Raw genomic sequence first — 15,468 nt, forward strand, 5'->3', positions numbered from 1 at the left:
GCCTTTATCTTCATCATCATCAATACTGCATGCTTTCTCATTTAGTAATGATGGTTCTCTCTTTATACTAACACTTTTGCAATTAACAGCTGCATGTGCACAGACCTTGTGCTACTATAGCGTTATTAGATTCATGCATGATCACTATATCTACAGATCATGACCTTACTCATGAATATGACTAAAACTAGAAGCTGTGGTTGGAAGCCACAAAAAACTTATCAATTTTGAAAATGCTGCAATCTGATTAGTATACTACATCTATTCTTGCAGTTCACAAGACCCTTGCTCGTACCCAATCTATGAAATATGTATTTAAAAATGGATCAGTATAGTAGGTAAAGTTATTTACTCCCTTCATGGCATCAAATTGAGTAACAGTAGGCTATTTTAGACAGTATTATTATGACTGATCTTACAAATTATAATGAATTATGATAGTGTTTCGGACAATTAGCTACAATTCAAAACTGAGTAAAATTTAATCTTTGCATGTCTGCAAGCATGGCATGCTTTTAACAAAAATTTAACACAAAATGTGAAGTATTGAAATGCGCTAGGACAAAATTTGAAGTCCAGGCCTGATGAATGGCATAGCTATAGCTGCTTTCACAAAATATGTGTGAGGACCCGATTTTCAACCTATCATAATTATAATGAGTGATATGGTGTCATGAAACATTACAAATGCAGTCATATTCTATCATGACAACCAACTTTGCAACCCCTGTGTATATTGAGTTCACTGTGCAAGACTCTATTAAATGTGTACAGTAAGTATATAGAGTATACAATTCTGCCAATCATCTTGTTTTACTTGATACAGTATCTTAGAAGAAATTAAGAGTGAATTCGACTATAGTTACCATTACAGCAAAGGTTCTGATCCATTCCAATCTATGCATGCATCCTTCCAGCTACAGAAAATCATTAAAAGTTTAGTAAGCACTGCAGAGAATATTTGTTACATGTTTGAAAAATAAAGAGGTACGCACTAAACCACTAACCAGGTCCTAATACACAGCTCCAATGGTGACACAAGGTCGTCAGCTTCATTTACGATTTCTGAGTGCTGAGTAGTATCTGTATGTGTATATAATAAAGTGCGAATAAACTTACATATAGCAAGCAAATGATTTACCAATAGTTAATCTTATCTCTTCATCTTGTTCACCCAATCCATTAAAATACAGCAAGTCAAAGTGAGCGGGTTGCCTGTACCAAGTCATATTCATTCATGTATAACATACAGCATATCACCAGTAACATCAATCACACAGTTATGAGGTGTTGGGGCCATAGACAGCTATAGAGACCTGCCATGAGGATCTCAGTTCATGGAGTTTGTGTATGAATTTGGTATTAGAGTTGTACCAATTACTTATCCAATATAATTATTATTTGCTCTGACAGTTAACTGATACCTAATCATAAGGCTCTACAAATTATTCTTGTAAAGTGGTTGTGACATGGCACAAGTCAAGATCACGCAGCTAATCAGACAAGGGTTCAAACTGCTTGTAGCAGTAATGCAGCAGAATAGGCTAATAATCTGCTGGTTACAGCCCATTACAAACAATTTCTGATTATGGTAAAATTATTATGAGCCTCTACTGATTTTATCGATTCTAAACTTTGCATTGATCTGTACCTGATAAAGAAATCTTTACTGGAGTTAAAAAGAACACTAAAGTGACTCTCACTACACACAACCCATATTGGGTATCTTGGCTGCTTGTAGTTAACACCTACCTGTAAAAATAGAACATTACATACAAAGTCACATGAAACAGGTTGACATTCCACATCTACTACAGCTCAGGGTTTTCAAACCACAAGGGTAACTTTTGGCCACACAAGTACAAATATGGTGGGATAGCTTATAATCATGCACTTGAACTAACCTCACTGTGATTAGTACCATTTTCTTAATATGACAAAAACGCAAAAAGGTCAATACATTTGGAGGCGAGCTTATGCTTGTTAAAGCAACGTCACTATGCAGTATATACAAAATAACACATCATTTACAAACTATGCTATATGTATACATATTGAGCATTTGGAAGAAAGCATGCAAGGACAAAGTGAAGGAGGCCTAGTACCACTGAGCTGAATACATGAAGATGATATGTAAGTAACAATGTAAATTCATCCCATTTGTTGTTATATCCCTCTGGCTTGCTACCTGATAAATATTAATCTAGTCCAGCACTGTACACTCGTATAAGTGTGCAACATAGTCTCTACACATGCATGGATGGACTTACAGTACAACTCTTATAGTATTCAAATAGGCTAAGAAAGCCAATTTCACTCTGGCAGTCTAAACCCTTGAGCTGCATCTGTATACACAAACAAACATGACAAACATTTCAAATAATAATTATACTAACACTGTCGTTGCCAGTCCCTAGAGTGATCACTCCATCATGAGTGTTAGAGACAGCTTTGCCAATCAAAAACAAATTCACCAGATCCTGTAGGAGATAATGGGACCATTAATCATGGCAAAGGGAGGTCTTAGGTGTGTACAAACTCACTAACTTGTGTACAATAACTGTGGTGGCCTATCAGTTTGTTGGTAGGTTCATCCATTTCATTAACAATGCTGTGATGGAATGTGTGCAGTGACCAACTTGTCTGTTTTAAGGTTTCATTGTTTGACAACATTGGCTAAATGTTGTCAGACAATCACATAAACAAAACAAACCACCAGCATTCAGAGAATGCTGCCATATAAACAAAGGACAATCACATATATGGAAAGGAAAAAACAAAGAACTGAACACCCACCTCCTCTGGTTATGTAAATCAACTTACACACAGAGTATCTGGTTAAGCTACATTTGAAGGTACAACACAGACATGCTAAATCTCACCATCGTATTCCCTTTGTCAATATCACTGATGTCAGCAGGAGAATACAGCCAGAATGACCTGTGAACTAATACAAAGTTATGACTAAAAGAAAAGGTTAATGAATAATCACTGGTAATTGTAACTATAAGCGGACATACAGGAAGTGATAGATCACATATACCTACTGATACCATAATCATTTAATTGTGATCTTAATGTGTCAAGGGTGATTGATAAAGGTAAAATTGTGATATAAGGTCAAGGGCAACTTATACGGTCATTAAACTTACAAAGGGCAGGCTTGCTTGAAGAAGGCCTTTTAACTCGGAAACGTTTCTTCTTTCGTGAAGTACCAACTGCATAAAATTACACACCATAACTGTATTACTGGTAAATAATATATACACACCTCATCTAATGTATCTCCAGTTAGCCCAGATGAACTTTTGATGTCAGGTCTAGGTGAAGTGTCAACACAAATATGAACATAAATATTACAAAAGTAACAATTAAAAGTCTCAAATTCTCATAGACACTTACAGTGCTAAGTTAACACAATCATGTGATCTAGCCTTCCACAGTACATCAACCATAGCATTGATCAGTGCACCATTTTTATCAGCCCTGTGAGTTCAGTGTATACATATAATTTTTTGTTTAAAATTTATACAACAGGAAAAATAGCCACAGAGCAACACAGAACAAATTTAAGTCAAATTGTGATTTACAAATTTATGTCTTTATTCAATGCTTTACAGTACACAAAATTACAACAGTTTGCAGAGTACCATTACTACATTATTTGCATATGAACAGATTAATAGTGTGCTGAAGGTCCACCAGTATACTGAAAATTTGGCACATTAGGTGCTTTACTAGGTAAGACTGTATTGTCATAGATAAGAATATGTACAAGGGTTATATTCATGCATTATAGTTGAGGAAATATTTTTTATTTGGTGCTTAATCAGTCTGGAGGTATAGTAACTCAGCTCCAGTAATATGCTCAGCTGTCATCTCATTGGGTAAACATTTAGGTGTTTTTTTGGGTCTTCTGACATTAATTCGTAAACAGGACAATGAAAACAGACATCCTACTTTTAAAATTTGTTTATGTATACTTTGCATTTCCTTTCTTTGAAAAATTACAAATGTGTTTGTGGTATTTACATTCTTGCAGATTGTACAGGTGTAGTTGAATGTGTGATAAGGATTATGTTGATTTAGAATATCGATGTAAAATTCCAAAACTTTAGTTTCCAAGTTTAAGTATTGCTATACATATATACAGAATGTTTATCACCTTTCTGTGAGCTGTCTACTATTAATCAGTAGCAGTGTTAATAAATTGCTCTAAATAACAGTACTTACTACCTACAATGTATAGGTGGTAGGTACATACATTGAAGAAGTAGTTCCTTCAAACATCAAGTGCTTCAGAACGAAGGCCTGTACTGTTGCTAGTACTCCACAGGGACCTCCCTACAAGTGTTTCAATTAAACATAATCAAGTACGCATACTAGAATTATGTTTATGCTAATATTATGCTTATATGGATTTATGCATAATGCAGTGGAACCTGTCTAAGCCAGTCGCCTTTGGCCAACTTTTTAGAGAATAGGTTCTTCACTTAAGTTGGGCTTTATAAAAGGTGGCTGCTAATTAAGGCAGGTTTCACTTCATATCATTGCGTACCTTATGCTGGACTAAACCATATTCTAAGCCCGGTACTGAAGAAAAGACAAAGTTTTGCCTGATCCATTCGTCATTGAAAGTCCCCTTTGATGACCCAAACAGCAGCTTTCTTAGCTGCTTTACTGTTTCCTTTGAGATCAACTTTCCTTCTGATGATGTCAATAATTCCCGTGAAAGTCCCAAAGACGCTGTAAACATGCAAACATCTTGGAAATGCACATCATTGAGGAAGTAAACAATGATAACAATAGAAAAGAATGATACACAGGAAATGCAAAGGTGTTATCAATGGAAATGGTGTAGTCCCGTTCATACCCGTGGTCACAGTCGAGAGGTGCTGAATATCATCATCATCAACATCTTCCAATGATAATTCCATGCCGGCACGCTACAGAAAATGTGTATGTTTATAACACCATCGTACTTAATAAGTTTTAATCACTGTATAAACATTAGAGTTTAGTTTTGCATCAGAGTCTAAGAATGCAATAAAGATTATAAGGTGCTAAGTGTTCTGTCAACTTATAGTCTACTAATGCATGGTCCAAAGCTGTAAGATGGTGCATAGCAAGCGCTGTATACATATGTGACCAATTTTTTTTAAATCCTTGATCTACACACATACCACTGAACTTGACTTTTCACCATGAATGAATAGCCACATCAATACACTAACCAATACACTGCCACTGATCAGCTAGAACACACAACTAGAAGCATTGGACAGTTGCCTAGACGTATTTCTTTTACTTCGAGTGGCATAGGTAGTCTAGTCTTTAGAGCCTAGAATTTAGGTTGGAGACTCCATATGACCTGCTCAGCCATTTTCTACTGAAATAGCAATTGCCCACCCACCACCCATGGTGATGTGCCTGTGCTACAGATACTGCCATGAAAAAAAGGTGTCAGTAGCTAGCTTGCTATGGGTCAAAGACTATGGTTGGCTACATTCACGTGAAATTTCAAACTCATAGCCTTTGATCTTGCTAAGCTATACTGGATTTATAAATTAACAATCTACTAATGTGTGTATATACATCAATAATTCTCCCCAAACTAGATCACACATATAAAGCAAAGAAAATAGAACTAGCATTGCACAATGGGAAATAGCATATAATACTCCTTCAGTGTTTTTATCACACTTTTTACCTCAAGCATTGTGATTTAACAAAGCAGTTTTCCCTCAAACTTACCCACTACATGACTAATGCTTTGTTGGCAAGGATAAATTATTTGCGCAATTAGTTACATCAGTTTTATTCTTAATCATCAATAAGAAGGTTAATTTTCTAAAGTCTCTTATATGCTAAACACCCTAATTCTAGTATTATATTTACTATGGAGCAGATGGCAGTGTTATGGATGCATGCATTCTGCAATGATCAAGGGATTATGAATAATCATTTTACATTTACTTGTGTTTGCTCACTGTGTGTTTAGTGTAGTGTATGTGTGTGCAGGCACATGTGTGTGTAGTGTGTATTGAATTTGATAATTAATTCCATCTGGTACAAAGCAGAAATACATCACCATGAGATGGTGGTCATTGCTCAATTCAAGTCAAGTCTATGTGTGTGTACGTGCGAATGCACATGTATGTATGTTCTTCTAATACTGTCTACCACCTTGAACCCTAGCTTAAAAGCACACTATGGCTACAAATGAGCTGTTGTTTTGTGGAGACCATGCCCCTTCCTTTGAACTGTATTTAGATTTTTTTCTGAGCTACATACGTACCAACCCTATACTCTTGATATTTTCATCTGTGAAATAACTAGTCAAGTAGAAGTGGTCTAACTAAGATGCACAATTTTACAAACAACTATATTGACTGTCTAAAGCACTATTTGTAGGTTTGTTATTCACTTTCAGCCATGATACACACATGCACTCCTAACATGTTTACACAGCATGCCTCACTTGTTGAACAACTGTGTTTACTACACTGTGGCTATGAACACCTGCTGACTCGACATCCTCCCTATTTTGTTCACCAAATGTCAAAACAGGTTCACTAGTTGCTGGAATGCTTGTTGTTGTCTTCACAGGAGAATGTGGAGTTGTTGTTCCATACCTGTCCTTTATCTTGTGGGAAACACGTAACGGTTTAGTTTTCTTGTTCTTACTGCCAGTAACAATAACTGGCTGTGCTGTATGAGTTACCATCACATCTCTGGATCTGCTAATATGACGGGCTGAAGTTGTAGCTAATGCCTTGCTAGAATTAGTTGCTGGAGATTTCTCTAAAGGTTGATAACTATCATGTATTGTTTGGTCAGATATAGATTCAGTAGCCACTGGTTTATCAGTGTCTTCTTGTAACAAGCTATCGTAAACAGCACCTAAACTTGGTACGTGACTTGTGGTGGTGGATGTTAAGTGGATTAGTTTATTATCAACCAAAGTCTGATTAGTAGTTAAACCAGATTTAATAGTGGTCTCTTCTTCCTGGGTTGGAGTTTCATTAAGCGATGATCTCTCAACTGAAACTACATTCACTTCGCTTGTGGTATTTTTCCCCCTCTCCACAAAATACCTTACAATCACCTCAATGATGGTTTTGAAGGGAGATGAGTGATCCTAAACAAACAATAAAGTTCATTAATTTCACTGTTTCAATACCACTAATTACAAGGAGCTGCTGTTTCATATAAAAAGTTGTATAAGTGTGAAATTCAATTTGAGGACTTCCCAAAAAGTTGTAAATATGAAATCAGTTCTTCTTTCGATAATGTAAATCATCTCATTACACACTATATACACAGGTGGCACACACCTTATTCTTCTTCATTAAATGCTCCAAATGTATTTCTTTACATAGTACTGTTCTGCTGCTGATGCTACAAATCAAAACAAAGGTCACATGTATATGCTTTTGCATACTTGACATGTAGTTTACATGGCCTATGTATTTCAACTTCGCTTATACACAAAGTATGGTGTGGCACAGTATATTCTAATACCCTATGCAATAACTACACATTGTCAGACACAACGAAGAAATTACATGCTTTTCTGTGTAGTTTTAAATGCACAGAGAGGTGTGGCTTGGAGAGAAATTACTCATAATATTGTGGTGCTCAAATGTATCAACCTGTCTTGTAAACAAGATTTTGATATGTTGTTTACCATGTGTTTTTCTAAAAGTTGTAACTATGTAGTCAGTGATATGGGTCTGATAGTTATACTAACATAACAAAAAATGTGACAAACATGCATAGAGTATCATATCACTTATTTGTGGGCTATTTTTTTAACTGAACTACATACTTGTACACGTAATGTAAACGTACAGAAACTGCCTAACTGTAGCTAGCTATAACTATTTATTTTTCACATGTGTAAACTTTGTAAATCACTTAAAACAACTTTCAAGATATACAAAACTTGTTTATTTTGTCAGTGTCTACTTCTCAATAAGTAAACTTGTACTTTTAATAGTATTTTTGGATTACACTAAAAGTGTGGATATGCAGACTATGCAGTAATGTACCGTCAGTGATACAAATACGGCAGGCAGTTATTGTAACCAATACAGAAAAGCACAACAAATAAAAGCATACAAGTGTATTCAAATAGTATACACATAGGTAGACGGCTTCTTTCAACATCTATACATTATCAACATCTTACCTTTCTGCAGTCCTAGGGCACTCGGCATCCATGCTAGCTAAGGTAGCTTTCAGGCCCTATAAAATTATAGTGATATTACATGGTAATGTATTACACACACTATCTGTGGCTCTATCTAGATCATTTTAGACAAGACAGGTTCCAAAATATAAGAACCTAATGCATCCATTAGGCCACATACACTTAATAATTAGCTCAACCCCACCTGCATCACTGTTAACAATGATTGTACTATTGTTGGCTGATTAAAAAGCTAGCAAAGGTGCATTCTTGGTCAGGTGAGCTATGTACTATCTAGCTAGCATATAAAATAATCCACCTACCCACATCAGTATTTTGGACGAGAAACTAATAATTAAATTTGTGGTCTAACTATGTACCTATCAATTTCATTCCCCACCAGGTGAGACACCGGTAGACAGTAGGGATTTGTTTGTGTTGGCGTAGAGAATTTAGCCTCACAACCAGATCATTTTTGTGCATAAATTTGTGGGTGTATGTGTGGGGGAGTAGGATGGGGAAAAGGGTCTGGTGTATCTCCAGATTGATCAAATCGTGCAGTTACGACAACTTACAAGGACAGGTTCATGCACAGACAGTACAGCCCACACAAGCTTGTACACGTGACAGGAGTCAACTGACAACCGTGGTGTGGAATAGTTAGTCTGGCACAGCTGACCCTTTTATAGGCACCTATAGGCACCCCAAATAAAAGGTCTCAGTGTTCTGTCTGACATTCAACTTGCATCTAGGAATGCTCACACTGACAACCACAATAAGATCACAAATATTGGAGAATCTTCACAAGTGATGCCTTGTGATTTCAATGACTAACTTTCTATGGGTGATCGATGTTTAGGCTGTGTGGAGCTTACATTTCAACCCTGTAGTCCTAGTTACATACTTGCACCATTCAGCAACCATGTAGTTAATTGGCGATACTGTGATTTGATTGGACACACCAGTTTTTAATAATGTTGGCATAAGTCCTTAATGCTAGACAGACCAGACCCACTTAGAAGCGTCTAAAAAAGGCTGCGCCAGACTGGGGAATTGGTAGGGGATTAGACAACCTCTATGCCTCAGAAGTGGGACTATTGCTTTTGCAAAATGTCAAACCTATGCCCCACATAGCCCGTACTGGGTGAAAAGGGCTAACACTGATATAGGTGCACACTGCAAGCTAGTGAATAGCAGTTTACTGGTCTGCAATCCTGCAACTGGTACAATTCTTATTAAAGCACACCAAAATCGTACTTATGCATCTTAGTAAAGAACATAGAAGTACTAATGTGACGCAGTCTGACCTTCCTGTTCAGAAATTCCCTGACTAGAGCCAGAGACAGTTGTTCCACCGTCGTCATTAATACTGCAGCCTATATGTTTACACTATTTACATAATTACTGGAGGGTATTTCCCCGGATTGATATTCAAAGTTGCTCAAGTTCTATTTCAGAGAGATGATTTACAGGGGACCATTACAGTATCACGAAAACCCGGATAATGGTGATGATGACAGCCTTTGCGAACCGGAAATACTTGACGAAGCAGAAATTCCGCTTTACAACCAAAACGCTGAGCTGGCAAAATCAGAGGACTTATTCCTGCCATTAAAGAAGTGTGTAGTGTGGGCGCTTTTGTTTTCATTAGTAGCGCTAGCTGTGGGCACCACTTTTTATTGGAAACCTTGTCCATCCCAATATGTTGTTGCAAAAGGTACAGCCACACCCACACGTCCGGTTACTAGGAATGATGTATGGATACAGTATACAACTGTACTCTTATTTGCACACTATATTAATATCCGCCAATAAGTTAGTTGTCATGATGCTTGTTGTACTAGCCATACAGATGGTCATGCTGACATTTAATGCTAGTCAGATCAAATTGCAGTACAAACGTGATTAGTAGTTGTAGTCATTCATGCATATGTTAACTTTACAAGGTAGCCACTAGTTACATAGCTACATAATATGTACACAGCTAGTGATGTGTTGGATGTATACATGTACATGTAGCTACTGACCATTGATTGGCGTATAGCCTGTGACATGCGTAAATTTCATTTTGCAGTGAATGTGACTCTTCCTCAAGGTAAACGCTACACAGTTTGGAATATGACAGATCCTGACTTTGTGGTTGAAGAAACAACTCTGGGTAAGCTTGTTTCTAGCAGTTAGATATAGATACCTTGCCTCGCACTTTTTTACAGACTTGATGATTATATAGAGCCTTGGTCTGAACCCCCAATCCATAGGCTTTGTTTTGAAGATTATTTTTAAGCTGTAAAGGATTGTATGGCACAGTATCCCTGAGTTGTGTGTACTTGATGACACATAGAGTACGCAAAACTATTCTGTGACAAAAGTTGAAGGCCATGAGGTTTCAAATCACAGTATATATATATATATATATATATAGTATCCTGGGAACAAAGTTCTATGGCTTTATGACTTGTACAAACAGATAGGTCTGTTGTTTTAGTACTGATGAGTTGTAAATGTATATGGATGGATGTGTGTGTGTGTGTGTGTGTGTGTGTGTGTGTGTGTGTGTGTGTGTGTGTGTGTGTGTGTGTGTGTGTGTGTGTGTGTGTGTGTGTGTGTGTGTGTGTGTGTGTGTGTGTGTGTGTGTGTGTGTGTGTGTGTGTGTGTGTGTGTGTGTGTGTGTGTGTGTGTGTGTGTGTGTGTAAGTAGCATTGCCAAGCAGCTAGAGCATCGACCTGGTAATCAAAAGGTTTCAGGTTTGATGCCCAATTATTCCCAGTTGTTATTATGTGTTGTTTGTTTCCTTAACGTTTACTCACATTGCTCCTGTCTACCCAGCTGTTTAAATGGGGTTCTGGGAGCCTGGTATCAATTGGGGAAGCAGCCCAAGCACATAGCTGTAACATCAATAGGTACCTGGCGTTAGCTATGTAGTATACATCTCATCAGCCTGCTCAGTGTGTTCACCCTCTCCGATGCCAGTGCCCAACTAATAAAGCAGATAATAACAATACTATTCTGTTTGCTTTGTTTTATGTGTGATTGTATGTGTGTGCATGTGTACGTGCGTGCATGCTTGTACGCACATACGTGCAAAGAATAAATCATAAAATTAGAAAATAAAGCTTGATGGAATAAATAGCATGTACAGCCCATATATACACACAGCTAGCATAATTGAAACCAATTTGTAATCTTGTTTGCACTATATGTAGCATGACATTCTTTATGCTCAACTGTCCATATAAGGTGAAAAGAGCTTGTTTTGCCTTATATGTGCATACATCTCTTTTTGAAAATCTTAGTGATTGTTAAGTTATTTTTTATGATGATATAATGAGTAATCATCATTATATCATCAGACATGAAGTCAATGCATGGCTTTCATATGAATGTGTTTCCTTTTATAGTTAAGGTTTGTAGCTATATACATAAGATGTTGAAGCTACTACTGCATGTCAATTGAGGATAATATAATTATATAGTAAACTGCGAAAACACCAGAAGTTAATATTATGTGGTTCAAAATTTCTAGAAAGCAAGGAGAAAATTTCATAGCTGATCATATAATTAATTTTACTGCACTGTTGTGCCAACCAGAAATCTACTCATGATCAGTTGTGAACAATGACATCACTGGTCCAATTTCTATATAGTTTTAAAGCCACGTGCAATCCTCAGTATGATATATTATATTATTGTTTCCATATAATTACTTAGTTGTTCTCTCACCCCAACAGGTATACTGGGACTGACGTATACTGTCATTATTGCAGTAGTGACCAGTCTGTGTGGTATCTTCTGTACCTACTTTGGTTCTGCCATACCAGGCAATACTCTCCCAGCACTATTTTCACCAAAGAAGTCTCCTAGGTATGTACTACAAGTTCATTATGACAAAATATGTATTCATTATGCCAATCACAATTAAGGTACAGATTAATTATGCCTGCAACATTGTCAGGGTATTTAATCAATATGATGCAAACATTATTTCTGGCCATGAAACTTGCCACGGTGGTGAATCTCCATTATAGCTATAGCCACTCAAAGTCTCATCTTTTTTTGTTGTGCAGGCCAGTTACACAGGCTGGGTGGTTTTAAGGGTTTTCTAGGCTATCCCTTTGAGATTTGTTATCACCCATGTGCACCATGTAAAAGTATAATATATGTGACCAAATTTGACAAAACCAGGCTTCTACACACATCAACGTTGAAACCGGGTCACTACTGCTGGCCCGGATGACCGCTATCCGGGTCTGACCTAGTCTCGCGCAGCCAGACCACTATTTCTTCCCACGGCGCTTATCGATTAGAGATTATAAGCGCCTGCTCGAAATAGGACAGGCGCTTATAATCTTTAATCGATAAGCGCCGTGGGAAGAAATAGTGGTCTGGCTGCGCGAGACTAGGTCTGACCCGGATTTGACCCGGATTAATTAAAGCCGAGACGTGTTTCGGCTAGTCTCGAGCGAGCGAACGAGTCTACATTTTGAGTGTTCGATTCGTGTTGAGTAAATATTGCAAATTCAGCCTAGCTGTAGGTTGAAGACCAAAAAAAAAAAAAAAAAAGGTCTTCACATACTGACAATAGCTACCCCTCACCATAGATACCCTCAGTTTTGTGCTACATACTACACTTACTAACAAATGGGCGTGGCTGAGCGTATGTTGGTAATGCGATAAGTGGGCGTGGCTCACGAAAGAGCTACGCGATAGCGTTTATAAGTTTCCGCGTCGTCAAACGAACAATTTCGTTTCTCACGTGGTCCAATCCGGGTCAGACCCGGATAAATTGTAAACCGGGTCAGACCCGGATGACCCGGAGAAATGTGACCCGGATGACCCGACCCGGTTTCAACGCTGACACACATCCTTGACTTTGACCAAATGGTCTACCAGCATGCTGCTGACCTGAAATTTTCACACAATGTTTCTATAACATTACAAAACTACAGGTTAAAATTTGAAGTTGATGGAATATTCCTTGATCTCTCAAAGTCATAAAACTGGATGTGTGTGGAAGCCTGATTTTGTCAAATTCGGTCACATATATCATTGACATTACACCTGGGTGGGGGTGCTTGGTACATTGCAATTGGGAGAGGTATATAAAGTTTTGTGAGCAATATATGTAACCGTGCAAACTTAAAAAAAAGTGGTAAAAATATATCATAGCAGCTTGTCAGTCTTCAATAGGAAGCACCTGAGTGTAGTGCACCATTTTCGAATTCGACATCTAGATTTCCTTTGCAACATTAAAATTTTGTCAGAGACCAGAACTTGTACCCGTCATGCTGCATCTGAGATCTATTGCAACTAGAAAACCTTTTAAAAATCTGTGGAACTGTCCCATGTTGTTGTTGCCGCCATGATGTACAAAATTAATTTAATATCCTTAAACATTAAACCCTACTGGCTTGGAAGTTGCCGTGACTAATGTACATTCAAATTAGCAAAACATCACCTATCTAGCTGATCTTTCTTATAGCAAGTCAAATATACATAATAGAGTAACATATGCATACGTATCTATGGTTACTACAATGTATTGTACAATAATGTGAACTATATCATATTACGGTGTTGTCAAACTTGTCATGACAGGAAAACATCAGACATTAGTTCATCACCAGTAACCATCAGTGTTATGTCAGCTGAGTCAAATCCACTCCTCTTGGAATATATCATGGTACCATTAAATGTTATTTTCGTCACTGTGGCTGTGTTGTTGTGGCTCCGTAAGGAACTGGGTATTGCAATACTGTAACATTTTTACCTGTTATTGTGTGCTGTGTTTAATTGTTTTTATTTGAATTGTGTTTGTTGTTGTATACATATTAAGTAAATGAATACCAAACTCTATGTTAACCAACATGTCGGCTTTAAACATGCATAATAATATTATAATAATGGACTCACATAATTTTTTGAACACTTTTTTTAACCACTAAGTGATTAGCCATAAAATATGAGCAGTATCATTTTGTATACCACGCGCACACTCTCTTGTATTGCATATTACAGGCTCATACATGTAGCTAATTGTAGCTAGTCTAGTTTGAGTGGTCTATTAATGGTATTATAGTAACTCTTGTGTATACTCTGTAAATAATTAGTGATGCAATGATTAATTGGTAAATAATCAGAAATCAGTTTATCAGCCAAATTTCTGCAATATTGGTATCAGTATAATTATTAGCAGATTATTCAGCTGACTAATTTTACTGACGCTTATGCTAGTTTTCATAAAACTAAAATGGTAGTTTTACAAAATACGTGTGAAATTTTGGTAAACATAAACATTGGATCAGCAATCGATTATATTAATCAGCAAAATCTCTTATTGGTGCATATGCGCATCACTACTATAAAATGTAGTTTTTTCACAATTATGTGCAGTGCTTGTAGTACTATCTATGGGCAAATTATTCTCAACAGTAAACTACACTGAGGCTGTATGTCAATAATGTGCAAAATGGTATTGTTTTCATTCTAAAGCACTTCTGTGTTTAAATCTGGCTATATAAAGGCAAAAAGACAAAAATTCACCATGAATGGATGATAAGCTAAATTCCCTGTATGGTATCCTCCTACTCATACACTGGTTTTTATAATGGTTAAGTTATATTAACAATGTTATACTTACACATTTTTTTTGTATAAGCAATAATAAACTTTTGTTCAACTAGTGAGCCATCTCCACATTACGCATGCAAAGGTAGTGGCCTCCTCTGTACCTTATCAGTGGCCTGACCAGCATCTTATATGCATGTCCACTATCATGACTCTGCTTAAAGGCCACTACTTTTACTGCCAATGAGACCGCAAACTATTAATGACTACACAGATTGCAGTCTCCAGCCTTATATTATTATTATTATAGGAATGTCCTGACATGCACACTATATACATGTATGGAACATGCAACTGTCCATTATCTTTAGTCTCATGTTCCAGCAAGCCAGTGGCATTCCAAGACACAGCTAGCAGAGCATTCTGGTGTATGTTACATTGTGTGGCATTTTTACAATTAGGCCACAGTATAGCTACTTATATACACATTAGAAAAGGTGTGAATTTCTGTTCATTAATTATTTACATGTCATATAATTACAGTGAAATGTGTCATCAGATGACATAATCTAATAGATAGACATTATATTGGCCTTAAATGTAACTGAGAAGCTGAATGACTATTTTGTACATTTCACTTTGCTGTGCATTCATTAGGAATTGGTAAATGGGTTATAGTTCATCCTTTAAAGATGGAAACTATAGTTTAG

General features: G+C 36.9%; 2 protein-coding genes across 4 annotated transcripts; one reads left to right on the top strand and one right to left on the bottom strand.

Annotated features, from left to right (window-relative positions):
• Window positions 1-741: 741 nt before the first annotated feature.
• On the bottom strand, window positions 742-9,767 carry LOC136249119 (probable ubiquitin carboxyl-terminal hydrolase MINDY-4). 3 transcript variants are annotated; one of them, XM_066041056.1, is made up of 18 exons: window positions 9,502-9,765; window positions 8,195-8,250; window positions 7,338-7,401; window positions 6,482-7,141; window positions 4,874-4,946; window positions 4,559-4,746; window positions 4,265-4,344; window positions 3,403-3,486; window positions 3,272-3,320; window positions 3,153-3,218; window positions 2,883-2,947; window positions 2,548-2,611; window positions 2,397-2,480; window positions 2,271-2,345; window positions 1,652-1,752; window positions 1,142-1,215; window positions 1,008-1,083; window positions 742-948 (listed from the first exon to the last, which is right to left on the bottom strand). In XM_066041056.1, the coding sequence occupies exons 1-18, from the start codon at window positions 9,556-9,558 to the stop codon at window positions 939-941; spliced, it is 1,926 nt and encodes a 641-aa protein (XP_065897128.1). In that variant the 5' UTR covers window positions 9,559-9,765; the 3' UTR covers window positions 742-938. The 3 variants fall into 3 exon arrangements, 2 of the variants coding, with proteins under 2 accessions (XP_065897128.1, XP_065897127.1); XM_066041055.1 differs by having other exon boundaries at window positions 742-917; window positions 9,502-9,763; XR_010698053.1 differs by lacking the exons at window positions 742-948; window positions 1,008-1,083; window positions 1,142-1,215 and having other exon boundaries at window positions 1,905-2,345; window positions 9,502-9,767.
• LOC136249129 (uncharacterized) lies at window positions 9,469-14,057 on the top strand. Its single transcript, XM_066041071.1, has 4 exons — window positions 9,469-9,911; window positions 10,269-10,352; window positions 11,923-12,055; window positions 13,790-14,057. The coding sequence occupies exons 1-4, from the start codon at window positions 9,656-9,658 to the stop codon at window positions 13,950-13,952; spliced, it is 636 nt and encodes a 211-aa protein (XP_065897143.1). The 5' UTR covers window positions 9,469-9,655; the 3' UTR covers window positions 13,953-14,057.
• The last annotated feature ends 1,411 nt before the right edge of the window (window positions 14,058-15,468 follow it).

Source organism: Dysidea avara, chromosome 3 (genome assembly GCF_963678975.1).
Source record: "Dysidea avara chromosome 3, odDysAvar1.4, whole genome shotgun sequence".
Lineage (NCBI taxonomy): Eukaryota > Metazoa > Porifera > Demospongiae > Dictyoceratida > Dysideidae > Dysidea > Dysidea avara.